The sequence below is a fragment of the Schistocerca nitens genome, chromosome 8, assembly GCF_023898315.1.
Source record: "Schistocerca nitens isolate TAMUIC-IGC-003100 chromosome 8, iqSchNite1.1, whole genome shotgun sequence".
NCBI lineage: Eukaryota > Metazoa > Arthropoda > Insecta > Orthoptera > Acrididae > Schistocerca > Schistocerca nitens.
The window spans coordinates 351913995-351939275 of NC_064621.1; the positions used below are offsets into that span (position 1 = coordinate 351913995).

Sequence of the window (25281 nt, forward strand, 5' to 3'; positions counted from 1 at the left end):
TGCCTTTTTGCATACCCTTGAGTGTTTGAAACTTCTGCAGGGCTATTGGTACGCAGTCACCGTTCTTGTAAAAAAACTGAGAAACAGCAGTGTGCCATGAGTCTTTTGCTGTTCATATTCTGATGATTACAGTGCCATCTATTGATCAAATTTTCGTTAATGTTTTTTTGTTCCATGACTTTTCCCTCTGTGCCAATAATATGATGTTCAAGTCTGATGTCACGCTGTGCAGTGATTCTCTTCCTATAGTGTTTTAAAAGTGGAACTTTAGTTGTGGACACAATGTATTACATTCAACCTGAGAATGTGCTAAAAACCAAGTCTGCAACAAATCATCAAGGCTGTTTTTGTGTGAGCACATTCTTATAACTTTCTTGAATGCGGTGGGGTCACCTGCGCCTTTTTCCTGTTGGGTAGGCCTTTATGGTGGGTGAGAAATTTGAAGCTAGTTACGGTGCTAATGCTGAAAAGTTCTTCCTGTGAAACCAAAATGGGATTCCGTCTGGATCTGGCAACTTGTATGGATTCAATTCTTTCACTGCTTTTTAACACGAGAGATGCCAAAACTTTTGTCCTCCAAGTGGAAGTTTGTGCAGTAGTTAAGAGCTGGTATTTTGCCTGATCCTCCTACACAAATGAGATTTAAACATCAGACCAATGCTTTTTTTCCCACCCTTTCACAGTCTTCTATTGGCAAATCAGACTGCTCTCTTGAGTGCCTGAATAGAGGCCTTCCAGACACTAAGCAATGTATTGTAGGACCAGAATCTGTTGTTATTTAGCCAACTGCTGGAGAAGAATTGAGGTTTTGTATTTATATTTCCACGAAACAGCCTCTACTTTAACAAATTTCAAATGAAATGCTTATTCTAGAGGAAAAAAAGGACAGCTGAATGGCTTGACTACCAAAATACAAAGATGCAAAAAACTAATAAAACATATGTGAGGAGAACTGTTGATATTCTGAAATAAGGTCATCCTAGTGGAAACTTCAGGACAATGGCTATCAGAAAGAAGGTAAGAACAATAAGAAAAGAAATGGTGTGCACCCTCTGGGACAAAAAATGAACGAGGGTGAGCCAGTCTCCAAATGATACAATGTACAGTGGAGAAGAAGTACATTAGTCTGTTTTCACAGACAGACATGTCAAGAGGCAAAATGAAGTCCTCACTCAACAGTACTCGCAACCTGTTCTTACTTGCTGCTCTCAAATGGCGCAGCTTGTTCTAATAATTTGCTTCATGCTTGTAACTAAGTTATCAGTTTAAAAATTTGCACTGTGATGTGTAATTATTATGTGATACTTACATTATAGCATAATGGCAAAAATATGGAGTAGATGTGCACTATTACAATATGGCAGAGTATATGAAACATTACATTAAGTTTACACACCCTCTCCACCCACATAATGATTGAGTTTTTTTCTGTATTTCTGACAACTTAGGCTGGGTTGTGACTGGTGTAACACCATTTACACCTTCCATAAATGTAGGATTTTTCTTTCGAAATTCCTTCCTTCGTCTCTGATTGCTGAAACAGAAACAGCTTATCTTACCTCAACATCCAAATTCAAGTTGTGAGCAATAGGTTGATTAAACAAATACTTTTTCTACTTAAGATGAGAACAGAGTAAAGAACAAAACTTTAAATTACCTTCCAGCTGCTTTCCCATTTTCTTCTCCACCGACACTCCCACCAGCACCATCATCATCATCATCTGCTTCTTCTTCCTCTACAAAATTAATACATAATTTTATTTTTCATTTTAAGTACGAATATAATTTCAGGATCTGATGAGTAATGTCCCTCTCACACTATTTTCCTTATAATTATTAGCTTCATAAACTGCTATTGTTGAAGTTCCGTTATCACTCTGCTGGTAGGATTTGCCAAACACCAGGACTTGCAGTATTAAAAGAAAAGTACTTTTACATCTCTTTGCCATTAGACTTGGTGAATAAAGTAAATTGTTCTTCGAATAGTATGAGACTGAACTTAATATCTGAATGGGAATAGATCACTATTCACTAAATAGAAGATGCACTGAGCAGTTGAGAGGCACATGTAAGATATAATAAACATATAATACCATGTCTGGTGTCAAAAATCGTTTGGTCATATCTTAATTACCACATCATCTTATCCACTAACAGACTTTCCCATTTCCATTCTAACTACACTCATATTTTTCCCACTTTATTTTCAAAATTATTTATCTCTGACTCAATTTGGCATGTAAGCTTCTTTAACAATTAATTTCTAAATACATCTGAGTGACTTGATATGGTCAGCTCCAAATAAAAAGCACTGCAATAAATGTGACAAGTTAGTTCTGCAAGCATTCAATCTATTTGATATCATTCAAATGACATCCAGATAAATAATGTAACTCTCTTGAAAGCAAAAATTCTCAAGAAGTTGATAACATTTGCAAAATATTACAAGCACATTCTTTTGATATATCTACTGCACTCAACCATGTATTTAATACACCAGTTCCACAAGGAATCTTTCCAGACAGACTAAAGTATGCCATTGTTACAAACCTCTTTAAGAAAGGTAGTAGGGCAGAGTTCAGTTATTGACCCATGTCAATAGTAATGACTGTGTCAAACGTTTTGGCAAAGTTAAAGTATTTAAAGATGATAGAACATATAAGCAAATATAAGATTCTGAGTCAATCAAAATTCTAGACAGGCTTCTCCACTGAACAAATCATCTACTATTTCACTGACACGTGTATTACAATATTTTATCACAAGATTTCACCTACCAGAATTTTTTGTCGTCCATCTAAGGCAATGCATGTGCTAATCACAACATTCTTTTGAAGAAGTTTCTGGCTTTCAAGATACAATGATGGGAAGGGTCATACTGTATATTCTTCAGAGTCAGGACAAATTACTACTGGTATTTCAGAGGGTTGAATTCTGTGGCCACTTTTGTTCTTGTTATATATATATAAACTAGCAACCTGCCCCGACCCGAGCGGAACGCTGCTCTCTGCACCTGGCGTAGCTGCCCGCTGATAGCTCCTCGGAGTGGTCTCAAATAAGCTGCAACTGGCGTAGCTGCCAGTGACGCTCTACTGAGCGGCACGAACCCGCGCAAGCCGCTTAACGCTCTCGGGCGCTAAGTGGCAAGAGTTTCGGCTCAACTCCCTGCAACTTCGGTTGCAAACCTCCCCAGCGGGACTCTCCCGTTCTTTGGTAGGGTAATCTCAGTGTCAGGGGCCCGTTCACGTTGGATAACCCCGCGCACTGTAGGCCGCTCTCTTCATCCCGCGCTCTCTTGCGCCGCGCATTGCACTCCGCGCAGATAGGACGTAGGGATACCCCTCTTCTGTAGGAACACGATACACAGTGCTTTTGCTAAAAAGCAAATTTTGTCTTCTCGTAAAAAGAGCAAATTGTCGTGAATCCATCCCTCCCTATCCAAATAAAAACTCCTGTAACAGCAAAGATGTCCGATCTTTCCTGTGCTTCCCCACCACTTACCCGCAGCAAAGCGGCAGCACAAGTGGCGGAAATGCCGGCTACTCCCGCCATCATTTCCGTCCCACTGTCCACCTTCCAAGAGCAGGTAGCCTTGAGGGACAAACAGATCGCGGAACAGCAGGAGCTGATCGCAGAGCTGATGGGCAGTGAAAACACACAAACAGAAACACCCACGCCACACACACAGGCACCTGCTGAACAACAGAAGGACATGCCCCCTATTTCACCTCTGGCGGCCCAGGCACCGACGGAACCGGAGCCAGAGCCGACAGAGGACACAACAAACACAGATGAAGACGGGCCGTGGCAGCAGGTCGGCCCAAGGCGCAAACAGCAGCCAAATACGCAAACAAGTGAGCCCACAAACTCACGAGGCAACGGCCGAGCGCTGCTACCAACACCATCTACATCGAGAACAAACAACAATAACACAGGGACCAACACAAACAACCCTGCGACTGCAGCAACCACAAATATACAAGCAGCTATGCAGAACACTAACAACACCGCGACCGGCTTCCCACCGGTCATCATTCACAACTACGGAGACCTAAGTCTCCTAAACAAGGAATTTAACAATCAGCACAGCCCCACAACATACTACTCTAAGCTCACCGGGGAACACGCCGCACTGTACGTGGCGAACAAGGCAGACTACACGAATCTACTGGACTTTCTCAAAGAAAGGAAGGTAGAACACTTCACGTACAGGACAGTCCTGGAAAAGACACAGCAGTACGTGATAAAGGGGATAGACTCACGAACCCCAACCGAAACGGTACACAATGAACTCTCTGCTCTCGGGTGGGAGTGCATTCGGGTAAACCGAATGTCAGAGTTCGGCACAGCGAGACCGTCTCACAACTACATGGCGGAATTGGCCGACACGGCCAAATCCCGCGACCTGCTGAAGATAAAGCTATTTCTTCACATGGTCGTCAATGTGGAGGTGTACAACACGCCGCGCACCCCCCAACAATGCCACAACTGCCAGCGCTATGCGCACGCGGGTATCAGATGCGGTCTCACACCCCGCTGCCGCAATTGCGCTGGCGGTCACACAACCCAACGCTGCAAACTACCCCGTACAGCACCTCGCAAGTGCGCCAACTGTGGTGCTGCCCATCCGGCAAACTACAGAGGGTGCATTGCTTACAAAGCAGCTCTGAGGCGCAAAATCGCGAAACATGCGAAACCTACCGCCATCACAGTTCCAAAACCGCCCCCGCGCCCAGTAAGAAGTGGAATATCCTTCGCTGGAGTGGTCGCTGGCAGCCCCAGCAGCGCGGGACGGTCAGAGGAGCCCCAGAGCTCAGAACACGCTCAGCAAACACCCCCAGCAACAGACACACAACAGACAAGCACAACACCTGACACCACACCCGCACCGGGCACACCACACGAAACAAGCAACAACACCACCCTACCCCCTGAGATCGCGAACTGCAGCCCACCACAGGCTACAGAAAACGCACCTACACAGGGACAACCCCAGCGCCAGAGGAGGAGGAGAAGGAGAAACAGCCGCAGCACGAGGAACACGACCACACCACAACAAGTACACAGGCAACAGAACACCAACACCCACGAATACATCCCGGACACCAACTCAACAACCCACATAACACACCCACTCACCACAGAAAGTACACAGGCGCCCACAACTGCCACACGAACAACCGACTCGCAGGCCAGCCCTCACCAAACGCCAACACTGGAACAAGCGGCCGTTAACACGACCAATAACTCGCAGGCCGACATGACCAACATCACTACAACATTCCAGAGAATAATGGAAACATTATTCCCCGGACGCACGACCACCGAAATAGTCACGAAGATTATGGGGTGTGTCTCACAACTCTTCATGCAGTTCATGTCGGGTACGCTCAACTGGACTAGCGTCCAAGCCACTATCACACCGCTTTTTACACTACTACATGGATAATACACCACACCAGCCCCGAAACGCAGACTTAAACACTATCACACAGATCCTGTTTTGGAATGCCAACGGGATCGCAAGCAAAAAAGCCGAGATGGCCGCGTTCATGGAGCGAAAGGGTATCCGAATCGCTCTTGTGAACGAAACACTGCTTACGCCTCGCAAACAACTAAACTTCCCAGGTTATTGCGTCTATCGTACCGACCGAGCGGATGGCAGGAGGGGAGGCGGCACGGCAATCATCATACACAGAGACATCAACCACACGAACATTGAGCTCCCAGCACTTGAAAGACTAGAGGCTACGGCCGTCAGGGTCAAGTTCAACGGAGCCAACACCACACTGGTATCGCTATACAATCCTCCTAAAAACATAGTAACACGCGATATCAGCACAGTACTCAACATAGCACCGCGGGTAATAGCCGCTGGAGACCTCAACGCAAAACACCCCGATTGGAACTCACGAATACGAACCTCCAACGGCAAGAAACTGTACGAACACGCACTAGGCCGAAACTACATTATACTTGGACCGGACGTTCCCACGTTCGTGCCCACACAAGCCCGACATAGGCCAGACGTGTTAGACATAGCCCTCATAAAGGGCATCACATGCACACTCAACCTAACGGTTGAAAACGATCTGGACTCAGACCACATGCCTGTAATACTACACATGGAAGAGACACTGCAGGACATCGTACCTCGCAGGATGCTTAACTACAAGCGTGCGAATTGGACACTGTTCAAGGAAACGCTTGATAGTCGCATTCCTGACACCCACGAAATTAACAACACACAGCAAATCGATGAGGCTGTGGAGGCTCTCACAACTGCCGTCCAAGACGCAATGACAGACGCCATTCCATTTACAACACCAAGACAACACTCGACGGCCCTGCCCCAGGAAATCCTGGGCCTTATCTCAATGAGGAACCGCCTCAGGAGATACTGGCAGCGTACCAGGCACCCGTTCTATAAACTGCACGTCAACAGACTCCAGGGCATAATACGGAATAAAATTCAAACATTCAGAAACGAACAATGGGGACAGAAACTCGCTGGGCTGGATACCACACGTCCTGACGTGTGGCAGCTGGCCAGACACTTCACCAGAGAGAAACATTACATTCCGACGTTACAAGGACCAGACGGCCCAGCCTACTCCGTGACGGAGAAGGCAGAGCTTATGGCCACAACACTTGCAGCGTCTTTCATGCCGAATCTGGTTCCTTCAGACCCAGCATTCACACTTGAAACGGACCAGGAGGTTACACGACTTGTAGCCCAGCCCTCGCGCAACGAAATAAGACGTACTAGCACAAATGAAGTCACATGGGCTATCAAGCACACCAACGCTAAAAAAGCCCCTGGGCCCGATGGCATTCAAAACCGTGTCCTCCAGGAGTTCACGGATAAAGCCGTAGAATACCTCGCACACTTAACGAATGCCATCCTGACACACCAACACTTCCCTGACTTTTGGAAGGCGGCCAAGGTCCTGATGTTCAGGAAGCCAGGGAAAGACCACTCCCTCCCACAAAATTACCAACCCATCAGTCTGCTGTGATCGCTCAGCAAGATTGTTGAGAAGGTAATACTAAAACGTATCACTAGGCATTGCATCGCCAACGACACCCTAAGACCGGAGCAATTCGGCTTTAGGAATCACCACTCGTCAACACAACAACTCCTCCGCGTAGTCGAACATATAACACATGGCTACAACATGAACAAAGCCACAGGGGCCGTGTTCCTAGACATCGAAAAGGCTTTCGATCGTCTCTGGCACAACGGACTCATACGCAAACTAAGCGAAGCTGGTTTCCCGGACGGACTCATACGTCTCATACACTCATATCTCACGAACAGATGTTTCAACACTAACGTGCAGGATAAACAATCAACACAACACGGTATCCAAGCTGGAGTACCCCAAGGAAGCATCCTAGGGCCCATCTTGTTTAACCTGTACATTAATGACTTCCCAACGACACGAAACACGATGTTAGCCGTCTACGCAGATGACACAGCCATCCTCGCGCAAGACTGGAAACCGTCGAACATCAACTCCCGAATACAGACAGCACTCAGAACAGCTGAGCCTTGGCTGGAGCAATGGCGTATTAAAGTAAACGTCGACAAGTGCGAAGCAGTTCTGTTCACACGCAGACCGAAACTACTGCGCAAACACCAACACTGTAGACCGATAACACTACATACACGCCCAATACGTTTCCGAGAGAAAGTCAGATACCTTGGCGTCTGGCTGGACCGGAAACTTACATGGGGGGACCACATCGAATACGTTGCCAACCGAGCGCACGCGAGGCTGCCAACCGAGCGCACGCGAGGCTCAAACACCTCTACCCAATGCTCAACAGGGAAAGCACACTGAATAGGAGGGTGTCGAGGTCCTTATACACGACACTGATTAGACCTCTGATGACGTACGCAGCTCCCGTCTGGGGATATGCAGCTCCCACACGACTGCGCCGCCTGCAGATCATACAGAACAAGGTGCTATGAATCATTAGCAATGCTCCACGCTACACACGCACCGTGGATCTTCACCATGAATACCGCCTTGATACCCTCAAGGAAGTATTCAAAAAACACGCCACACGACTATACAGGAACTCGAGACACTCGAACAACCCTTTCATCCTCACTCTGGGAAACTACGATCACAACCACAGGTGGAAACACAAGCGGCCAAAGACACTGCTAGCTAGGGCATAACCACCTATGGTAAACTAACATACGCAAACAGCGACAAACGTCGGTAAGTCCCTGCATATCAGCAACACTGACTGGCAACTACCAGCTGCTATTAGAGCCGACCAACAGGCCACAGCAGGGACACCGACGAGCTCGCCCACAGACGCACGAACAATCTGCCAACACTCCCTCACACTGTGCCTCCGGTATATGACCATCGGACACAAGACCGATAACAAACCTAACTGTTACAGATTGCAGGACGCTGAATGAGGACTCTGTACCAGCACCCAGCGCCAGCCGCACAAACGCACAACGTCAAGGTATCGACATGCATGATACCCACTACTAACAAAGCCTATCCTTGTACAACCTATCGCAGGCAGCAAGACAACCGCTACTGCTCTTGCCGCCCGACCTAACTTTCGCAGAGGTTTTTTTCCCTTGACTCTTGCCTTGGCACTTTTTTTCCTCTGCCCTTCAAACCGCTACCCTTCGTCAGATTTCGACCAATCTATCTCCAGACGAGCGCGTATTAATGGTTAATCCTAACCAGATGTACGCAAACATCACAGCACCCACATCCTGCGACACCTCACTTTAGTGAATACTAACCCTTATGCAGAGATGGCAGTAGACCTTTTGTGTTGGCCATCATGCCGGTGTGGGCGTGGAGGGGCTCCACCTCCTGCCCCAGCTTCCCATGATGAATGATTTTGTTAAGTTCTCTCTAGCGTACCTTACTGTGATGAACAGAAAGTACGGTCCCTTACACAATTCTGAACTTACAAGATTAACTGTGGTGATTGTGACAAACTCATTACAGGACAGCTGGGTAGGAGCTTCAGCAGATTACACAGATTAAGAGAACACCTGAACACTAGCGAAAGCAATAAATCATCACTTATTGGACATTAACGCAACAGTAAACTTACTGCTACTCATAATGATACATTGGAAATTCTACATCGGCTCAATGAATATTTTTTGAAAAAGTTGAAATTTCTAATGCTTTCAATAAAAAGTCAGAGTGCATTCTTAATGAACAGATTTAAAAAACAGAAACTTCTCAGAAAATTTCAAGCTTACATTAACTTGATGAAAAACATACATAACAGTAGTTAGCTGAATACTTCAGTGTATGTTTCACTGTAATGGGTCGGATAGTCTCTGCATCTACAGGAGCTCAGCAAGAGAGCTCTCTCAGCCTCTGTCATCTCAATTTTGCAACTTTCTACCTAAATGTGGTGCCCATGTTACACTGAGCAAGTCAGTTTAAGGTTGAGTAATCAACACCAGTGGCAAAGAGAGATGATGACCACATAGGAATTGTGGGCCAGAGGGAGGTAATGGGAAACTGCCACTGCAATTACTCCAAAGAAACTCCAAGGCTTTACTCAACTCAAAATGTTTTGGTGTTCAAGTTCCCCCTTCAGATGTTCAGGGGGGGGGGGGGGGGGAGCAGAACCAGGTTGAGAGTAGTTTCACAAAGAGTAAGATGCTGCAAGGAGAAGCACTGTTTAGGAACATGGAATGTAAGCTCCATGTATAAAGGAAACTAGTCACAGTTGAAAGAGAAATGGAGAGAATTGGCATTGACATATCGGGAGTAAGTGAAAAGAGGTGGACTGGCATGGGAGAATTTGCTTTGGATGGCTATATGGAATACTATTCTGGACAAGAGAACACAGAAGTAATAGAGTAGCATTCATTCATAGTTAGTAACACATTAAGAAAATCTGTAACGGGGTGCAATTATAAAAATTCAGATTTCAAGGTCAACCCATTAATATAGTCAATTTTATATGCAAACCACTGACGCTGAAGACGACATTACTGACCTGTTCTATAGAGATTTGTAAGAGTTACTGTTGTTGACACTCAACAAGGATGTTGTCTTCACAGATGGAGGTTAGATGTCAAAGTGGAAGATCAAAATATCGAAGCTGTAATGGGAAAATTTGGTCTTGGTACAACAAATGAAGCATGACAGATTCCTAAAGTTCTGTTAGAACAATTCACTGGTTATTGGCAACACACTTTTTCAACCACCCATATGACACCTGTATACCTGAACTTTGCCAGACAGTCAATACTGGAATCAAATTGATTACATACTTTGTCATCAGAGGTGGAAAAGTGCTTTCCAATCAACACCACAAGACCTGGACCTGACTGTGGGTCACATCATGAGTTCTTTATAAAATTGGGCTGAAACTGAGGAAAGACGCCAAAGCTATTCCATCTTACAGATATGACCTTAAGAGCATACCTTCAGATTACACAGTAGAAGTAGACCACCCTGTGGCACAACATGCAGCTGTACATAAATGGTGGATTTCAATGGCTGCTTCAAAACCTGGGCCCCACACCTTCTACCCAACTCTTTCTGTCCCCTCTGATTTATCACCTCCTCCCAAATAACATCCCTCACCTTCATTGTCCCAATGTACTCACTAATCTCTTCCCCTTCCCTGTTCCTCTCCTTTCTGTCCCCCCTCCCATTTCCCCATCCCCTCCCACAGCTTCCCATTACTGAACCTGGCAGCCTTGTCCTGGCACCTCTAGTTCCTGCACACTCCACCGGGCAGTACTCCACTCTGGGTTGTTGCTCCTGTTTGACATGTTTCAGTTGCATTCTGATTGTAATGGCTTGCAACGGCAGTCGTGTGTGTGAGGTGTGCTTACTTGTGTGAATGTATGCACTTTTCTTTTCTGAAGAAGGCTCTGTCCAAAAGCTCAAATGTACAGTCTTTTCATTGCGCCTGTCTGCAAATCAGTGTGTCATCTTTATGGTTAGTAGCATTCTATCCCTTTGTAATATTGTTGACACTTCAACTTGGACTTTCCATTGCTTGGACATTTAAAAAAAAACACACACACACACAAACAACAACATGAGTAGAATATGAAGTATGATCAAAAAGTAATGGGAGTTTTTGTTTTTCTTAAAGAATCTTTATGTGTTCATCGACAACATCTTTGTTACCTTCAAAGTTATCCACCTTACATATAGTACAACAATATTCTGGTGAGCATGATGTATGAGATAGGCGAAATTCCCTCTGACTTCAAGAAGAATATAATAAGTCCAATCCCAAAGAAAGCAGGCGTTGACAGATGTGAAAATTACTGAACTATCAGTTTAATAAGTCACAGCTGCAAAATACTAACGCGAATTCTTTACAGACGAATGGAAAAACTGATAGAAGCCGACCTCGGGGAAGATCAGTGTGGATTCTGTAGAAATGTTGGAACACGTGAGGCAATACTGACCCTACGACTTATCTTAGAAGAAAGATTAAGAAAAGGCAAACCTACATTTGTAGCATTTATAGACTTAGAGAAAGCTTTTGACAATGTTGACTGGAATACTCTCTCTCAAATTCTGAAGGTGGCAGGGGTAAAATACAGGGAGCGGAGGGTATTTACAGTTTGTACAGAAACCAGATGGCAGTTATAAGAGTCGAGGGGCATGAAAGGGAAGCAGTGGTTGGGAAGGGAGTGAGACAGGGTTGTAGCCTCTCCCCGATGTTATTCAATCTGTATATCGAGCAAGCAGTAAAGGAAACAAAAGAAAAGTTCGGAGTAGGTATTAAAATCCATGGAGAAGTAATAAAAGCTTTGAGGTTCGCTAATGACATTCTAATTCTGTCAGAGACAGCAAAGGACTTGGAAGAGCAGTTGAACGGAATGGACAGTGTCTTGAAAGGAGGGGAAAGGAGGGTATAAAATGAACATCAACAAAAGCAAAACAAGGATAATGAAATATAGTCGAATTAAGTCGGGTGATGCTGAGATTGGGAAATGAGACTCTTAAAGTAGTAAAGGAGTTTTGCTATTTGGGGAGCAAAATAGCTGATGATGGGCGAAGTAGAGAGGATATAAAATGTAGACTGGCAATGGCAAGGAAAGTGTTTCTGAAGAAGAGAAATTTGTTAACATCGAGTATAGATTTAAGTGTCAGGAAGTCGTTTCTGAAAGTATTTGTATGGAGTGTAGCAATGTACGAAAGTGAAACAGGGACGATAAATAGTTTAGACAAGAAGACAATAGCAGCTTTCGAAATGTGGTGCTACAGAAGAATGCTGAAGATTAGATGGGTAGATCATATAACTAATGAGGAGGTATTGAATTGAATTGGGGAGAAGAGGAGTTTGTGGCACAACTTGACCAGAAGAAGGGATCGGTTGGTAGGACATGTTCCGAGACATCAAGGGATCATCAATTTAGTATTGGAGGGCAGCATGGAGGGTACAAATCATAGAGGAAGACCAAGAGATGAATACACTAAGCAGATTCAGAAAGATGTAGGCTGCAGTAGGTACTGGGAGGTGAAGAAGCTTGCACAGGATAGAGTAGCATGGAGAGCTGCATCAAACCAGTCTCAGGACTGAAGACCACAACAACAACATTAGAGAAGGGAAGTTGCTACTCACCATATAACAGAGATGCTGAGTCACGGTAGGCACAACAAAAAGATTCACACAATTATAGCTTTCAGCCATTAAGGTCTTTGTCAGCAACAGACAGACAGACAGACAGACAGACAGACAGACACACACACACACACACACACACACACACACACACACACACACACACACACACAAATGCAACTTGCACACATGTCTGCAGGTCTTGCAGTGTGGTTTTTGTTGTATGAGACTGCAGATGTGTGTGCAAGTTGTGTTTGCATGAGAGTGCGTGTGCATGTGTGTGTCTGTTGCTGACAATGGCCTTAATGGCCGAAAGCTATAATTGTGTGAATCTTTTTGTTGTGCCTACCGTGACTCTGCATCTCTGCTATATGGTGAGTAGCAACTTTCCTTCTCTAATGTTGTTACATTCCATGCTGGATTTTCGATTGTTAGATATAATACACTTGTACCAGCACTTTTTCCAATCTTGGAAGCACTTCTGGAACTCACTTTTCATTATAGTGTTCAGCTCCTTCAGAAATTCTGTTTATATCGTAGCAATTGTGGTATAACAGCATCCTTTCATGGTTCTCTTCAGTCTCAGGAATAGAAATAAGTCGAAGGGGGCCATGTCCAGTGAATACTGTGGCTAGGCAACATACTTTTTTTTTTGTCAAATGAAATTTCTATGAGTGGTTTTGCCACAATTCTGGTTGTCATCTTCGTATTGCTTCACACAAATAGTGCATAAGTTTGGGGTAGTATTCCTCACGGACGAGATCATAAAGCAGGAAGTCATGATGCACTATCCCATTGTCATCAAAGAAAACAATGAGAAGAACCTTCACATGTTATCGAACTTGTCTAATTTTTTTTGGTCTTGGCTCTGCAGGCAGTTTCCATTGGGTCTCTTTCGAAGTTCTGGACCATTGCTGACTTCATCCAGCAATTTCTGAGTGATGTCTAAGTGATGTCGTTTTTGGTCAAAATTCAACATTTTCGGAACAAAATTTGCTGCTACACATTTCATGCCCAAAACATCTGAAAAAACTACTTAGCGTGAGACAAAGGATATGCTGACATCATCAGCAACCTCTCTGACAGTGATTTGGTGATTTTCCAGAACCATTTTCTTTACTTCTTCCATATTGTCATCAGTAACTGATGTGCTAGGGCATCCAGGGCAGTTGTCATCTTCAGTGTCTTCTCAATCCTCTTTGAAACATTATACCACTTGTAAACTCTTTTCTTAGTCATAGTAAATTTGCTAAAAACCACAGTCAACATTTAGAGTGCTATGCTGTACTTTATTTCATTTTTCAAGCAAAATTTAATGCAAATTCTTTGAGCCACCTTTTTGGAAAGTAAAAATTCACTGAGCACTTCAAAACAATGTATAAACATTACAACTGTCAACAATAAACTAAATATTCAAAGCAGCCGAAAATGCAAACGTACATCAGGGAAAAAAATTGAAAATAGGATGTTAAATTAAAATTAAATTAATTAAATTACAATCCAAAATTTCCCAATACTTTTTGATCACACCTCATATGTAGAAGATTATAAGAAAGAAATACAACTAAAAACTGATGATGATGATTATGATCATGTGATTTTAGAACCAAAGCCAGATATTCTGGAGAGTGGAGTCAAATGGGTCCTAGAAAATATTGCTAAAACAGGGCAAATGAATATGATAGAATTCCAGGAGAATTGTTCATAGTCACTGGTAAGAATACAGTGAAAGTTCTGCATTCAGAAAATATTGAGAACTCAACAGTAGCCAAAAAACTGGAAAAGTTCAGTATTCGCCCCAATTCCAAAGGAGGAATTTCTACAGACTGTTCAAATTACTTAACAACCACATTATCTCACATGCTAGCAAAGTCATGCTTAAAATTTGACAAAATAGGCTTTTACCAGTATATAGACCGAGAGCTAATCGAAAAGTGACCAGAGATCAAACTGCCAATATCTGATGAATTATGAAGAAGGCAAGGAAATTCCAGAAAGACATTTATTTCTGCTTTATTGATTATGCTAAAGCCTTTGTGTTAACCACAATAAATTTAGGCAAATACTCAAAAACATGAGAGTACCAGGCAACATTTACCTCATGCAGAACTTGTACTCTGACTGAGACCAAGGTACAAATCATATATGGAGCGACTAAATGAGTCACGACTCAGAAAGGAGTATGACAAGGCTGCATACTGTCACCTTATTTATTCACTTTGTATACAGAGCACATTAGGAGGAATGTCGGAGCAGATGAAGAACAACTTGGAATTAAAATAGCTGGGATAAATATAAATAATCTTAAGATATATTCACAGCAGAAAGTGAAGAAGAATTAAAGATGCTCTTACTGAAGGTAAAAGAAGAAAGTGCAAATGCTGGTTGGGTTGCGTTGTTTGGGGGAGCAGACCAGACAGCGAGGTCATCGGTCTCATTGGATTAGGGAAGGACAGGGAAGGAAGTCAGCCGGGCCCTTTCAAAGGAACCATCCCGGCATTTGCCTGGAGTGATTTCGGAATATCACGGAAAACCTACATCTGGATGGCTGGATGCGGGATTGAACCGTTGTCCTCCCGAATGCGAGTCCAGTGTGCTAGCCACTGCGCCATGCAAATGCTGTTCTAATATTGAATGTCTGATGATGGTCACAAAATCAAGAGCTGTTTGTCACTTGACAGAAACGCAATGTCCAACCTTGACAATGTTTTGAGGAGTGGAGACATAACAACAAAGATCTGTGTAGAAAGGGCTAAGGTCTTTCCACTTGTTGATGTACGGAGGAGAGACCTGGACTGTAAGAAAGCTTGAACAACTTAGAAAAATACACCTTTGAATTGTGGTGTTGGAGGAAATCCTTTGGAGTTCCACTGACTGTAAAGTGAATGAATAGGTAGGTATTAAAGAAAACCAGATTGCAACTTGGAAGGCCCGATACTGAAACAGAAACTCACCTACTTTGGACACATTATGGGATGACACAGTTTACTGGAAAAGACATTAATGCTTGGAAAGATGACATTACAAAAGTGATGGATTATAACCTGCTGAGTCTGTGGGAGAAAGAGTAGGACAGAAGATACTGGCTTTTACGAATTATATTAAGGCTGTGCATCACATCAGGACCACACCTGGTCCTTTTTTTTTCCCTTGTACCACAGACCATTGGCACATGACAAATCTGGATCACAAAAGCCAAATGTGGCACAATGATCCAAGCAGGTACTGTACACCCATCAGAAAGCAACTGGGCTTCTCCCCTTCATGTGGTATCAAAGAAACTGATCAACTGGAGCCCCTGAAGTGACTGCGAAGGGCTCAATGCTCAGACTATTGTTGACTTGTGTCCTACATGTCACAATGGAGATTCTGGATGCCAAATTGGTAGGCAACAAACTGTGGCGGTGTGCCCGTGCAGCGGCCGGGCGATAAAAGTACGCCACCATTGCCCACAGCCAGGTCCCCAGCTGGCAAATACGAACATGTAAGGCTGCTGCAAGTGGGGCCTCACCTACTTCCATTTTCTCCCTCATATGCCATACGCAAATGTTTTCGAGTCAGCTGCCCCCCCCCCCCCCCCCCACACACACACACACACTTCCCCCAGCTTTTCCACCATTTCAAGAAGCAAAGGAAGATTGGGACACACACGTACAGCATCTGCAGTAGCTTTTCAGGTAGAGGATCAATCACTGCAAAAAGTTTTTTTCTTATCACGGATTGCACCTGAAACATTTCATTTGCTTCAAAAACTTGCCCTATTGAAAACCCATCAGCATTGTCGTTTACTGAAATTTGTGACTTCCTTAGTGCTTATTACCTTTAGCAAACCCATGTCGTGATTCCCCATATGGCGTTCCACCAGTGGCAAAAGAAAACAGGCCAGTCCTGTCAAGTATGGGTAACGACCTCCACGGGCTCAGTAGGAAGTGTAAAATTTCTGTATTCTCACTGCCAGCACTCCTATGCCGATTCTCTGATTTGCAACATTGTCATTCGTCTGTCCTGGACAGAGAGGTACTTTGTGTGGTCTTGTGTTCAGAAGATCCACTGGTTGTGGTGGTTTTGACTATAGCTAAGGCTTTCGAAGTATCACAAGCTACATCTGAACATTTCGAGGATGACATGGATGTTGCATCAGTGCACTCGGCACATCAGCAGCATTCCCGGATAGCCTCAGTTTGTTCCTCTAGTGTATTTGGGTTGCAATTGTATGTAGCTGGTTTCTGCCGCAGGTTTTCATCGTGTCTTGATTGTTTCTGTGTACACTCCCGGTGCCGCTGCATGCACAGTATGTGCTACTTGCCATAAACAAGGTCATGTGGTCGAGCCTGTCATAGATCCCCATGCAGTTGGTCTCAGACATGGATGTGGAGTTCACAGAAGTGCATAGTAATATGCAAGTAAATGGCCACAAGCTCAACATCCCCAGCAGGATTTACATTACACTGTTGATTCAACAACAACCATTCCACTTCCACGTCGACACCAGGTGCTCTGTGTCCCTCAAGAAGCTGGAAATATATCACCAGTTGCGTCAACCCGCTGTCTCCTCCATAAACTGTTGTTTGGTTAGTTAAGGAAACCAGCCCATTCCTATTCAAAATGAGTTCATGATCGTCACTGGATACCAACTCGTAATGATGATGATCACATTCTGGGCAGTAGACAATGCAACCTCAGAGAACGTTTATGGTCTTGATGCATTTACAGATTGTGGGTTTCAAACTCAAAACATGGTCCATCTTGTTTCCAACTCTATTCCTTTCCAGGAATTGGGCGAATTTTGCTGTGAATTTGGTCCCTTGTTTTCACCAGGGTTTGAGGCTGAAAAGTATTTTGAGGCATACATCATCAAAAAACAGATGGCTACAGCTAAATTTTGTTATGCTCAGCCTCTCCCCTTCGCGTTGAGATCGGCAGTCAAGGAGAAACTTGATAGGTTGTAGGGACTGGGCGTCATTGAACTGGTTCCCTCTAGCTAATGGACTATGCCACTGGTTGTCATAGGAGGAATCTTCAGAGCACTTAACAGTGAGTCAGTGGTAGATTCTTATCCAATTTTGTGGAGTGACAAAATCCTTGTAAAACTGGGGGGAAGTGAATGTTCTTCAAAAATTGATATTGTGGTGGTATATCTTGTCCGGATTCCACTTCCCAACAGATCATGATTATCAACATCCCATTCAGGTTACACGTGCTTACCTTTTGGCATCGCGAGGGCCCCCACTATTTTTCAGCTATTCTTAGTGCAGTTAATACTTGACGTCCCCTGCTGTGCAAACTATCTCGATGACATTACTGTCCTGGTCCTCACAGCAGGAACATGTTGGCAACCTTTGGACTCTTTTCACTAAACTGCAAAAGGCAGACCTCAAGTGCAACCAGTGGTAGTCACAGATCTTTCAGCAGAAATAAGATATGTCGGTCATCTTCTTTTGAATGATAGCATCCACCCTACACAGCATCATCTAGCAGCTATTACCAACCTTCCTAAGCCATGAAAACCGAAAGAACTCTATGCATTTTGGGAAAGTCAGTTGTTATTCATAACTTATCCCCAATGCTATGGATGTCAGTCATCCATCAAACAACTTGTTCCTTTTGTATGGTCGGTGAACAGTGACAAGGCATTCACCCACATCAAGTTGTTGTCTTGTCTTCCTCAAGTCTCAGTATCTTTACACTGGGTAAAAAACTGGTTCTTGTCGTAGAAGTATCCCGGTACACACCTGGGGTAGTTTTGCCACACAGGGAAGCTGATCAATCTGAAAAACCTCTGGCAAATGCCTCAAGTATGCTGACAGCAGATCAATGCAAATATTCAAAAATAGAAAAGAAAGTGTTAGTGTTCATCTATGTGGTACACAGGTTCCACATTTTCCTTTATGGGAACAAATTCCATCTCATCACCTACCATAAACCATTTGTGGCACTTTTTGATACCCTTTCTCAACTTCTTGACAGGACTGCACAAAGATTACAGCAGTGGGCTTTATTTCTGCGTGCCTCTCAGTATGAGATTCATTATTGTCCCAATACTCATTATGTCAATTATCATGCGCTGCTGCACTTACCCATTGGTCTTGACCTAGAATTTGACAAAATGGAAGTTCTGTTTTTCCAGATTGATGATTATGTTCAGCAGGTGTTGGATAGGCTCCCAGCCACAGCAAAGTGCATAGAGAAAGCTACATGGTAAGATCTAGCACTCTGACAGGTGTCTTGTTTTGTCACAAGCTTGGCCTGAATGGCTGCCCGCTAAGGAGTCAGTCAGGTCTGCTCCACAATCTTTTCCTCCGTAATTGGGTGATGGAAGATTTCTCCTTAGTACGAATTCAGACGAAGTCCACATTATCATCTTGCTGGTCCTGTGGTCCTGGATTTGGCTGCTTCTCCAATGTGGCCACTGGGGTGTAACCCACATGAAAATGCTAGCAAGATGTTTTGTCTACTGGCTCAGAATTGATTCAGTGATTGAGAAGCACGTTCACGGGTGCAAACAGTGTGCCGAGTATCAGGTATTGTATGGCTTATGGAACACGGCAACAGTTTTCAGCACTTTATCAATGAAGTTTTGCAGGGAATGGACTTTGGATTCACATATGTATAAGATGTGAAAGTGGAATCATCACCCTCAGAACAACAACAACAATGTCTACACAGAGTTTCAGAAGGTTTTACAACTGCAGAATCCAAATTAATCAGGCTACATGCATCACAGGTTGCAGTGAAATAACATTCCTGGGATTTTGGGTTTCTGCAACTGGTATGTATTCACCAACTGAGTGCCTCACTGCACTTTCAATTTGACTCTGAAAACAGTGGATGAAGTAGTGCTTTGGTACCTGGAGATGATAAACTTTCACTGCTGTTTTTTTATTATTATTATTTATTTATTTTAGCAAAAGCTGCCGAGGCCTAGGCACCATTTCATGCTGCCCTCATTGGTCCCAAAGTGTACAAATAATGTATGTCACTTGGACTGATGAACTACAGGCAGCTTTTGAAACCTGCCAGACAAGCTTCACGCGAGCAACCCTCCTCGTGCAACTGATCGCCGTCATCCCACTAACGATTTTCTTGGACATGTGATCTCACACTGTTGTGAGAGGGTATAGAATTTTTACAGAATTTTTTCCCATAAGTGTTAGTACAATGTGTTCTGTACCCTCATTGGCTAAGGTAAGATGGCCCTGCTCTTGTATCACATGCCATGTCAGGCACAGAGGAGTTGGTATACTGATGAGCTAGCAGGCTGATAGCGGTCATATGTGCCTACCCTATTAGGGCGATGGGTTTTCGACTTCCTAAACGGACTGAGCCATCACGGAATTCACACTATGAGGGTGCTAGTACTACAGCATTTTGTGTGGCCTTTATACAGAAGGACTGCTGTACATGGAGTGAGACATGTGTTCCCTACAAAAAGTGCAAAGTAATACAGCACATACCAGCTCCACTAGTAAGTTTTTACATCCCAGATGCATGATTCTCACACATCTACCTGGAACCGATCAGACCACTCCTAGTCACATGTAACTGCAGGGTGCAGCAGAACCGACTTAGCAGTTTCTATCGATTACGGCTGGGGCTGTAGTGGGGGTAAGCAGTTGCATGTGGTCTGCCTTTGTTCAGTCGTTGACCTCATTTCAGTAGCCAACATGGGCTGCACCGGTCCACATCGTGGTTTTTCTGTTCACGCTTATTATGAAAACAACAGATCTGTGATCGCTACACAGTGAGCTTTCCAGTGACTGTTCAACATTCCATGCAACAATGCCATTCCTAATGCAAACACAATTCGGTCCTGGGTTCGGCAGTTAGAGGAAACTGGTAGCACACTAATAAAATGTGCAGCAGGTGAGAACAACAGTTCAACTATCACCACAACATTCTGCTGGACGACATGCTGTTGCATTGGGGATTTCAGACCACAGTTTGAGAAGGATTCTGCAACACTATTTGAAGTTCCATCCTTTCAAAATAATGATTGCTCAAGAATTACGCCTGGCAGACTATGCCAAACATAAAAATCTTCAAAATCTGTGTGAGCAAATGCTTGCTCAGATCCCTCCGAATTCAGCTTTCTTCAGTAGTGGCGAGGCACATTTTCATCTTTGTGGGTGCGTGAATAAGCAAAACTTTTGTTACTGGGCTGAAAATAACCCCCGAATTATTCACGAAAGACCACAACATTCTCCTAAAGCGACAGTGTGGTGTGCCATATCACAATTTGGCATGGTAGGCCCTTACTTTTTTGAGGAGGAAGGAGTGACTGTGACAGTGAATTCCACATGTTATGTTTCAATGTTGCAAAATTTTCTGCAACCCAGAATGGACGAGATTGTTGAAGAACATGGACTAAGGGACTTGTGTTTCCAACAGGATGGAGCTACTGCTCACACAGCTCGAATTTCACTTAATGTTTTGAGAGAAATGTTTCCAGGACACCTCGCCTCTTTGAGGGGAGATGATGTGTGGCATGGAAGGAAAAGGTTTTCAAAAGCCACCCATACACCCTACCAGAGTTAAAAGAGCAGATTATTGATGAAGTGAATGCCATACCCCGCGATGTGTGTGCAAGAGCTGCTCGAAACTTCAGGGATCATCTACAACAACGTATTGATGCTAATGGCCGACATCTTAAGGACATTATTTTCAAAACTAAATGAATGTAAAATGGTATATTGTACCAATTTAGAAAATAAAAACGTTTTCACTATATACATACAGATTTACTTTTTATTGCTTCTTAAAACTGTTTAGTCAGTTCTATCGCACATTGTACCAGTAGAGTCTCATAATGATTAACAGATACACTTGGAAAAGCAAACTGCTACGAATGTGGTGCATGCATTCACCTGCAACTGGATTTCACATTTTGGATGTCCCCAGCAAGAGGCTTCTGACCAGGGCCAACAGTGGAAGACAGAAATATTACGTGCAGTGACCCAGCTGTACAGAATACACTTGAGAACTTCACCATAGCATAGAACCACAAATGGCATTGTGGAGTACCTGTACCATTTCTGGAAAGCTGCTATAATGAGCCATATGACAGACACTCAGGTTGACACCCTTCTAGTACTGCTGCTGGGAATGCACAGCACATAGAAAAAAGCCCTCACAGCTCCCCATGGAGCTGGTGTATGGCAAAACCACATCCCAGCTCCTACACTTTACTCAAAGTTTCCTTGTGGAACTCCGAAGGCAAATGATGACTATGCAACTGAATGGAACTACACAGCACAGGAAACAGTCTACTTTTGTTGTCAAAGAACTGGCAACAATGAAGTATATTGTTGTACCTGGCCATATCTCCTGGCCAGTACAACTGCTGGCACTACACCTGTGTCTTGCAGGTTGTCTAGTAGTTAAGCCACAGACACAAGCCAGAGGCGCCAGCTGCTGAGCATTACATGCACAACTGATAATGGTGCTGTGATTGTTGGCCATTTCTTTATCTGCGATCACATGGTTATATGTGCATATCTGTCCAACTGCCTATATAAGATGTGGCATGACTGCTAACAGGCACACGGATCCCTGTCTCCACCAATCAGTGCAAAGTGCTTGGGAAGCTGTTCCTAATACACTAGGTCTGGCTCTTCATTTACTATTTGCTAGCTTTCTGTAGATCTTGTTCCTGGGGGGATCTTTTTATGCACTGTGAAACTCTGTGCATTAAAGGGGTAGACACAGTAATGTCAAGTGATTGTTCAACCAACTTAAGTACATAAGATAGTACCAAAATGCAGGCCACCATCAGACACAGGACACACACTAGTACACTAGCACATCATCAGAAATAGCAGTGCCACCCATCCTGAAACCAGGCGACTGTCACCTAATCAGATACAGTCAACTCACAACAACAGTTAGCCAACTAGCATCCAGCCACAATGGAAACTCATTATGGACGAGAAGTGCAGTTCTGGCATTTAAGCAGACATTTCACAGCTCAAGTTACTTCATTTTTTTTTTTTTTTTTTTTTTTTGCGCGCGGGGTGGGGGGTGGGGGTGGGGGGGAGGGGGGTTGTTGAGACAGTATGAGTCACTGCCTCCACGTAAGTGTACTAAATAGGTTCATATGTGATGAAAGACTTATTTTAAGTTGAAATGGTGTAGTGAATGTATCCTCGATACTAGCAGATGTGATGTCAGGCACAGGGTGTGGGAGGGGCCTCTGAGAGCAAGGAGCAGGTATTCTTTTATTGGCAGCCATAAGGCAACCTGTTCGTATACTGTGGTACTTGCCTTTGTGTTAAGTGTTCTGTACAAATTGAACTTATATTCAATCTATCATGAGAAGTATCAAGATACGAGGGCCGTTCAGAAAGTAACCTCCGGTTGATTTAAAAAAATACACCAAGTTAAATAAAAATATTTTAATATATACATCTTACAACTACATCTTTGCACTATTTTTCTACATAGTCTCCATAGCGATTGAGGCACTTATCGTATCTCTTCACAAGCTTTGAAATTCCTTCTGCATAAAAATCACCCGCTTGTGCCTGGAGCCAGCCTGTGACCGCATCTTTGAGCTCTTCGTTGTCATCAAACCGCTGTGACCCGAGCCATTTCTTCAAATGCATGAAGAGGTGACAATCACTTGGCGCCAGGTCTGGGCTGTAAGGTGGATGGTTGATAACGTCCCACTTGAAGGACTCAAGAAGGGCCGTTGTTCTGCGAGCAGAGTGAGGATGGGCGTTATCGTGCAAAAAAACGATACCGGAAGTCAGCATACCACGGCGTTTGTTCTGTATAGCCCGTCGTATCTTTTTTATTGTTTCACAGTACACGTCTTGATTAATGGTCGTACCACGTTCCATGAATTCAACCAACAACACCCCTTTGGCATCCCAAAACACCGTTGCCATCAGTTTTCTGGCAGAAAAATCTTGCGAGGCTTTTCTTGGTTTGGTAGGCGAATTTGAATGTGCCCACATCTTTGATTGTTCTTTTGTCTCAGGGTTCACGTACTTAATCCAGGTTTCGTCACCGGTCACGATTCTGTTTAACAATGGTTCTCCTTCGTCCTCATAACGTGACAGAAAGTCTAATGCAGAGGCCATTCTTTGAGTTTTATGGTGGTCGGTAAGAATTTTGGGCACCCATCGTGCACAGAACTTACGGTAACCCAATCTTGCTGTCACTATCTCGTACAAGAGAGTCTTAGAAATCTGTGGAAAACCAGTAGACAACTCCGACATTGAGAAACGTCGATTTTCACGAACTTTTGCATCAACTGTCTGAACGAGTTCGTCAGTCACCACTGATGGTCTACCACTCCTCTCTTCATCATGAACGTTTTCTCGTCCACTTTTAAATAAACGTACCCATTCACGGACAACTCCTTCACTCATAACTCTTGGTCCGTACACGGCACAAAGCTCACGATGAATAGCTGCTGCAGAATATCTTTTGGCTGTAAAAAACCTTATGACAGCACGCACTTCACATTTGGCGGGGTTTTCTATTGCAGCACACATTTCAAACGGCCACAAAAACTAAACTAGCGCAGGTACGATGTTCACTCGACCACGGCTTGATGCCGACTGACCTGTTGAGTGCGTGAACGCACAGATGGCGTCGCTACTCCCCCCACAACCCGCACTGGGACCAATCGGAGGTTACTTTCTGAACCGCCCTCGTATTTAACTGTACTTACTATTTAAACAATACTGATAGAATTTCAAACAATAGGAACTCCAGGTTGTAATATCACTTACAGTAATCTATTTGCAGCACACCCTCCACCCAACTGTTTTTGCCCTCTCTGTTCTATCACCTCCTTCCTTTTCACGTCCCCGAGCCTCACTGTGCGCTGCCCATCCTTTCTCCTTCTCTCCTCATCTCCTTTTAAGTTCCCCATTTTTTTACCCCACATCCTACCTCACGATGATGCGCCTGGCAGTTTTGCCAGTCTGTGATCTAGTCCATGCATGCCCCATCAGATAATGCTGCACTCTTCCCCCCTCCCCACCCATACCCTACTACACCTACCCCTTACCCACCCAACTCCACATTACTTTTAATGTTACTGTCACATTCTGGTCAGAGCTGCTGGTTGTAGAAGTCATGTGTGTATGATGGGTGCTTGCCTGTGTGAACATGTGTGTGTGTGTGTGTGTGTGTGTGTGTGTTCTTTGCTGATGAAGACTTTGGCCAAAAGCTATAAAGCGTCACAGTCTTTACATTGGGCCTGTCTGCAACTCATCACATCATCTTTACGCTGATTATACTAGAACTTCTGATATTCTTCACGGGTTTGCAGCTGGATCATGTCGTCGTACAGACACAATATTTCGGCGGACCAGCTGGCAGCCATCTTCAGGCAAGTTAATGCTCATGCACTGCCTCGCCGGAAACTGAATTCCAGTCACAACGGTGGAAGCCTTTGTACGCCACGGACAGAGCACTGTGCGTGCGCGAGATGATGGGCAGCGCCTCCTGGTGGCAAGTAGACACGCAGCGCACTGGTGGTAGAAGGCGGCAGAAACGATAAATTTCAAGAATTTTAAGAATTTTAAGAAAATATGATATTAAAAGTGTTTTTATGCCAGTGGCCAAGACTAGAGCCCTTCTTGGCTCAGTTAAAGATGATTTGGGCTTGAGGAAGCCCAGGGTTTATGAAATTCCGTGTCATCGTGGAAAGAAGTGTAT

The 25281-nt window shown here is 44.1% G+C and overlaps 1 protein-coding gene across 1 annotated transcript in view; it reads right to left on the minus strand.

Annotated features, from left to right (window-relative positions):
* Nucleotides 1-25281, minus strand: part of LOC126198587 (mRNA-capping enzyme) — a 98281-nt gene that overhangs the window by 48211 nt on the left and 24789 nt on the right. The window contains exons 5-6 of the mRNA XM_049935035.1: nt 1658-1736; nt 1397-1534 (exon numbers count right to left, since the gene is read on the minus strand). Coding sequence (XP_049790992.1) covers nt 1397-1534; nt 1658-1736 — 217 coding nt within the window. The remainder of the gene's footprint in view (nt 1-1396; nt 1535-1657; nt 1737-25281) is intronic.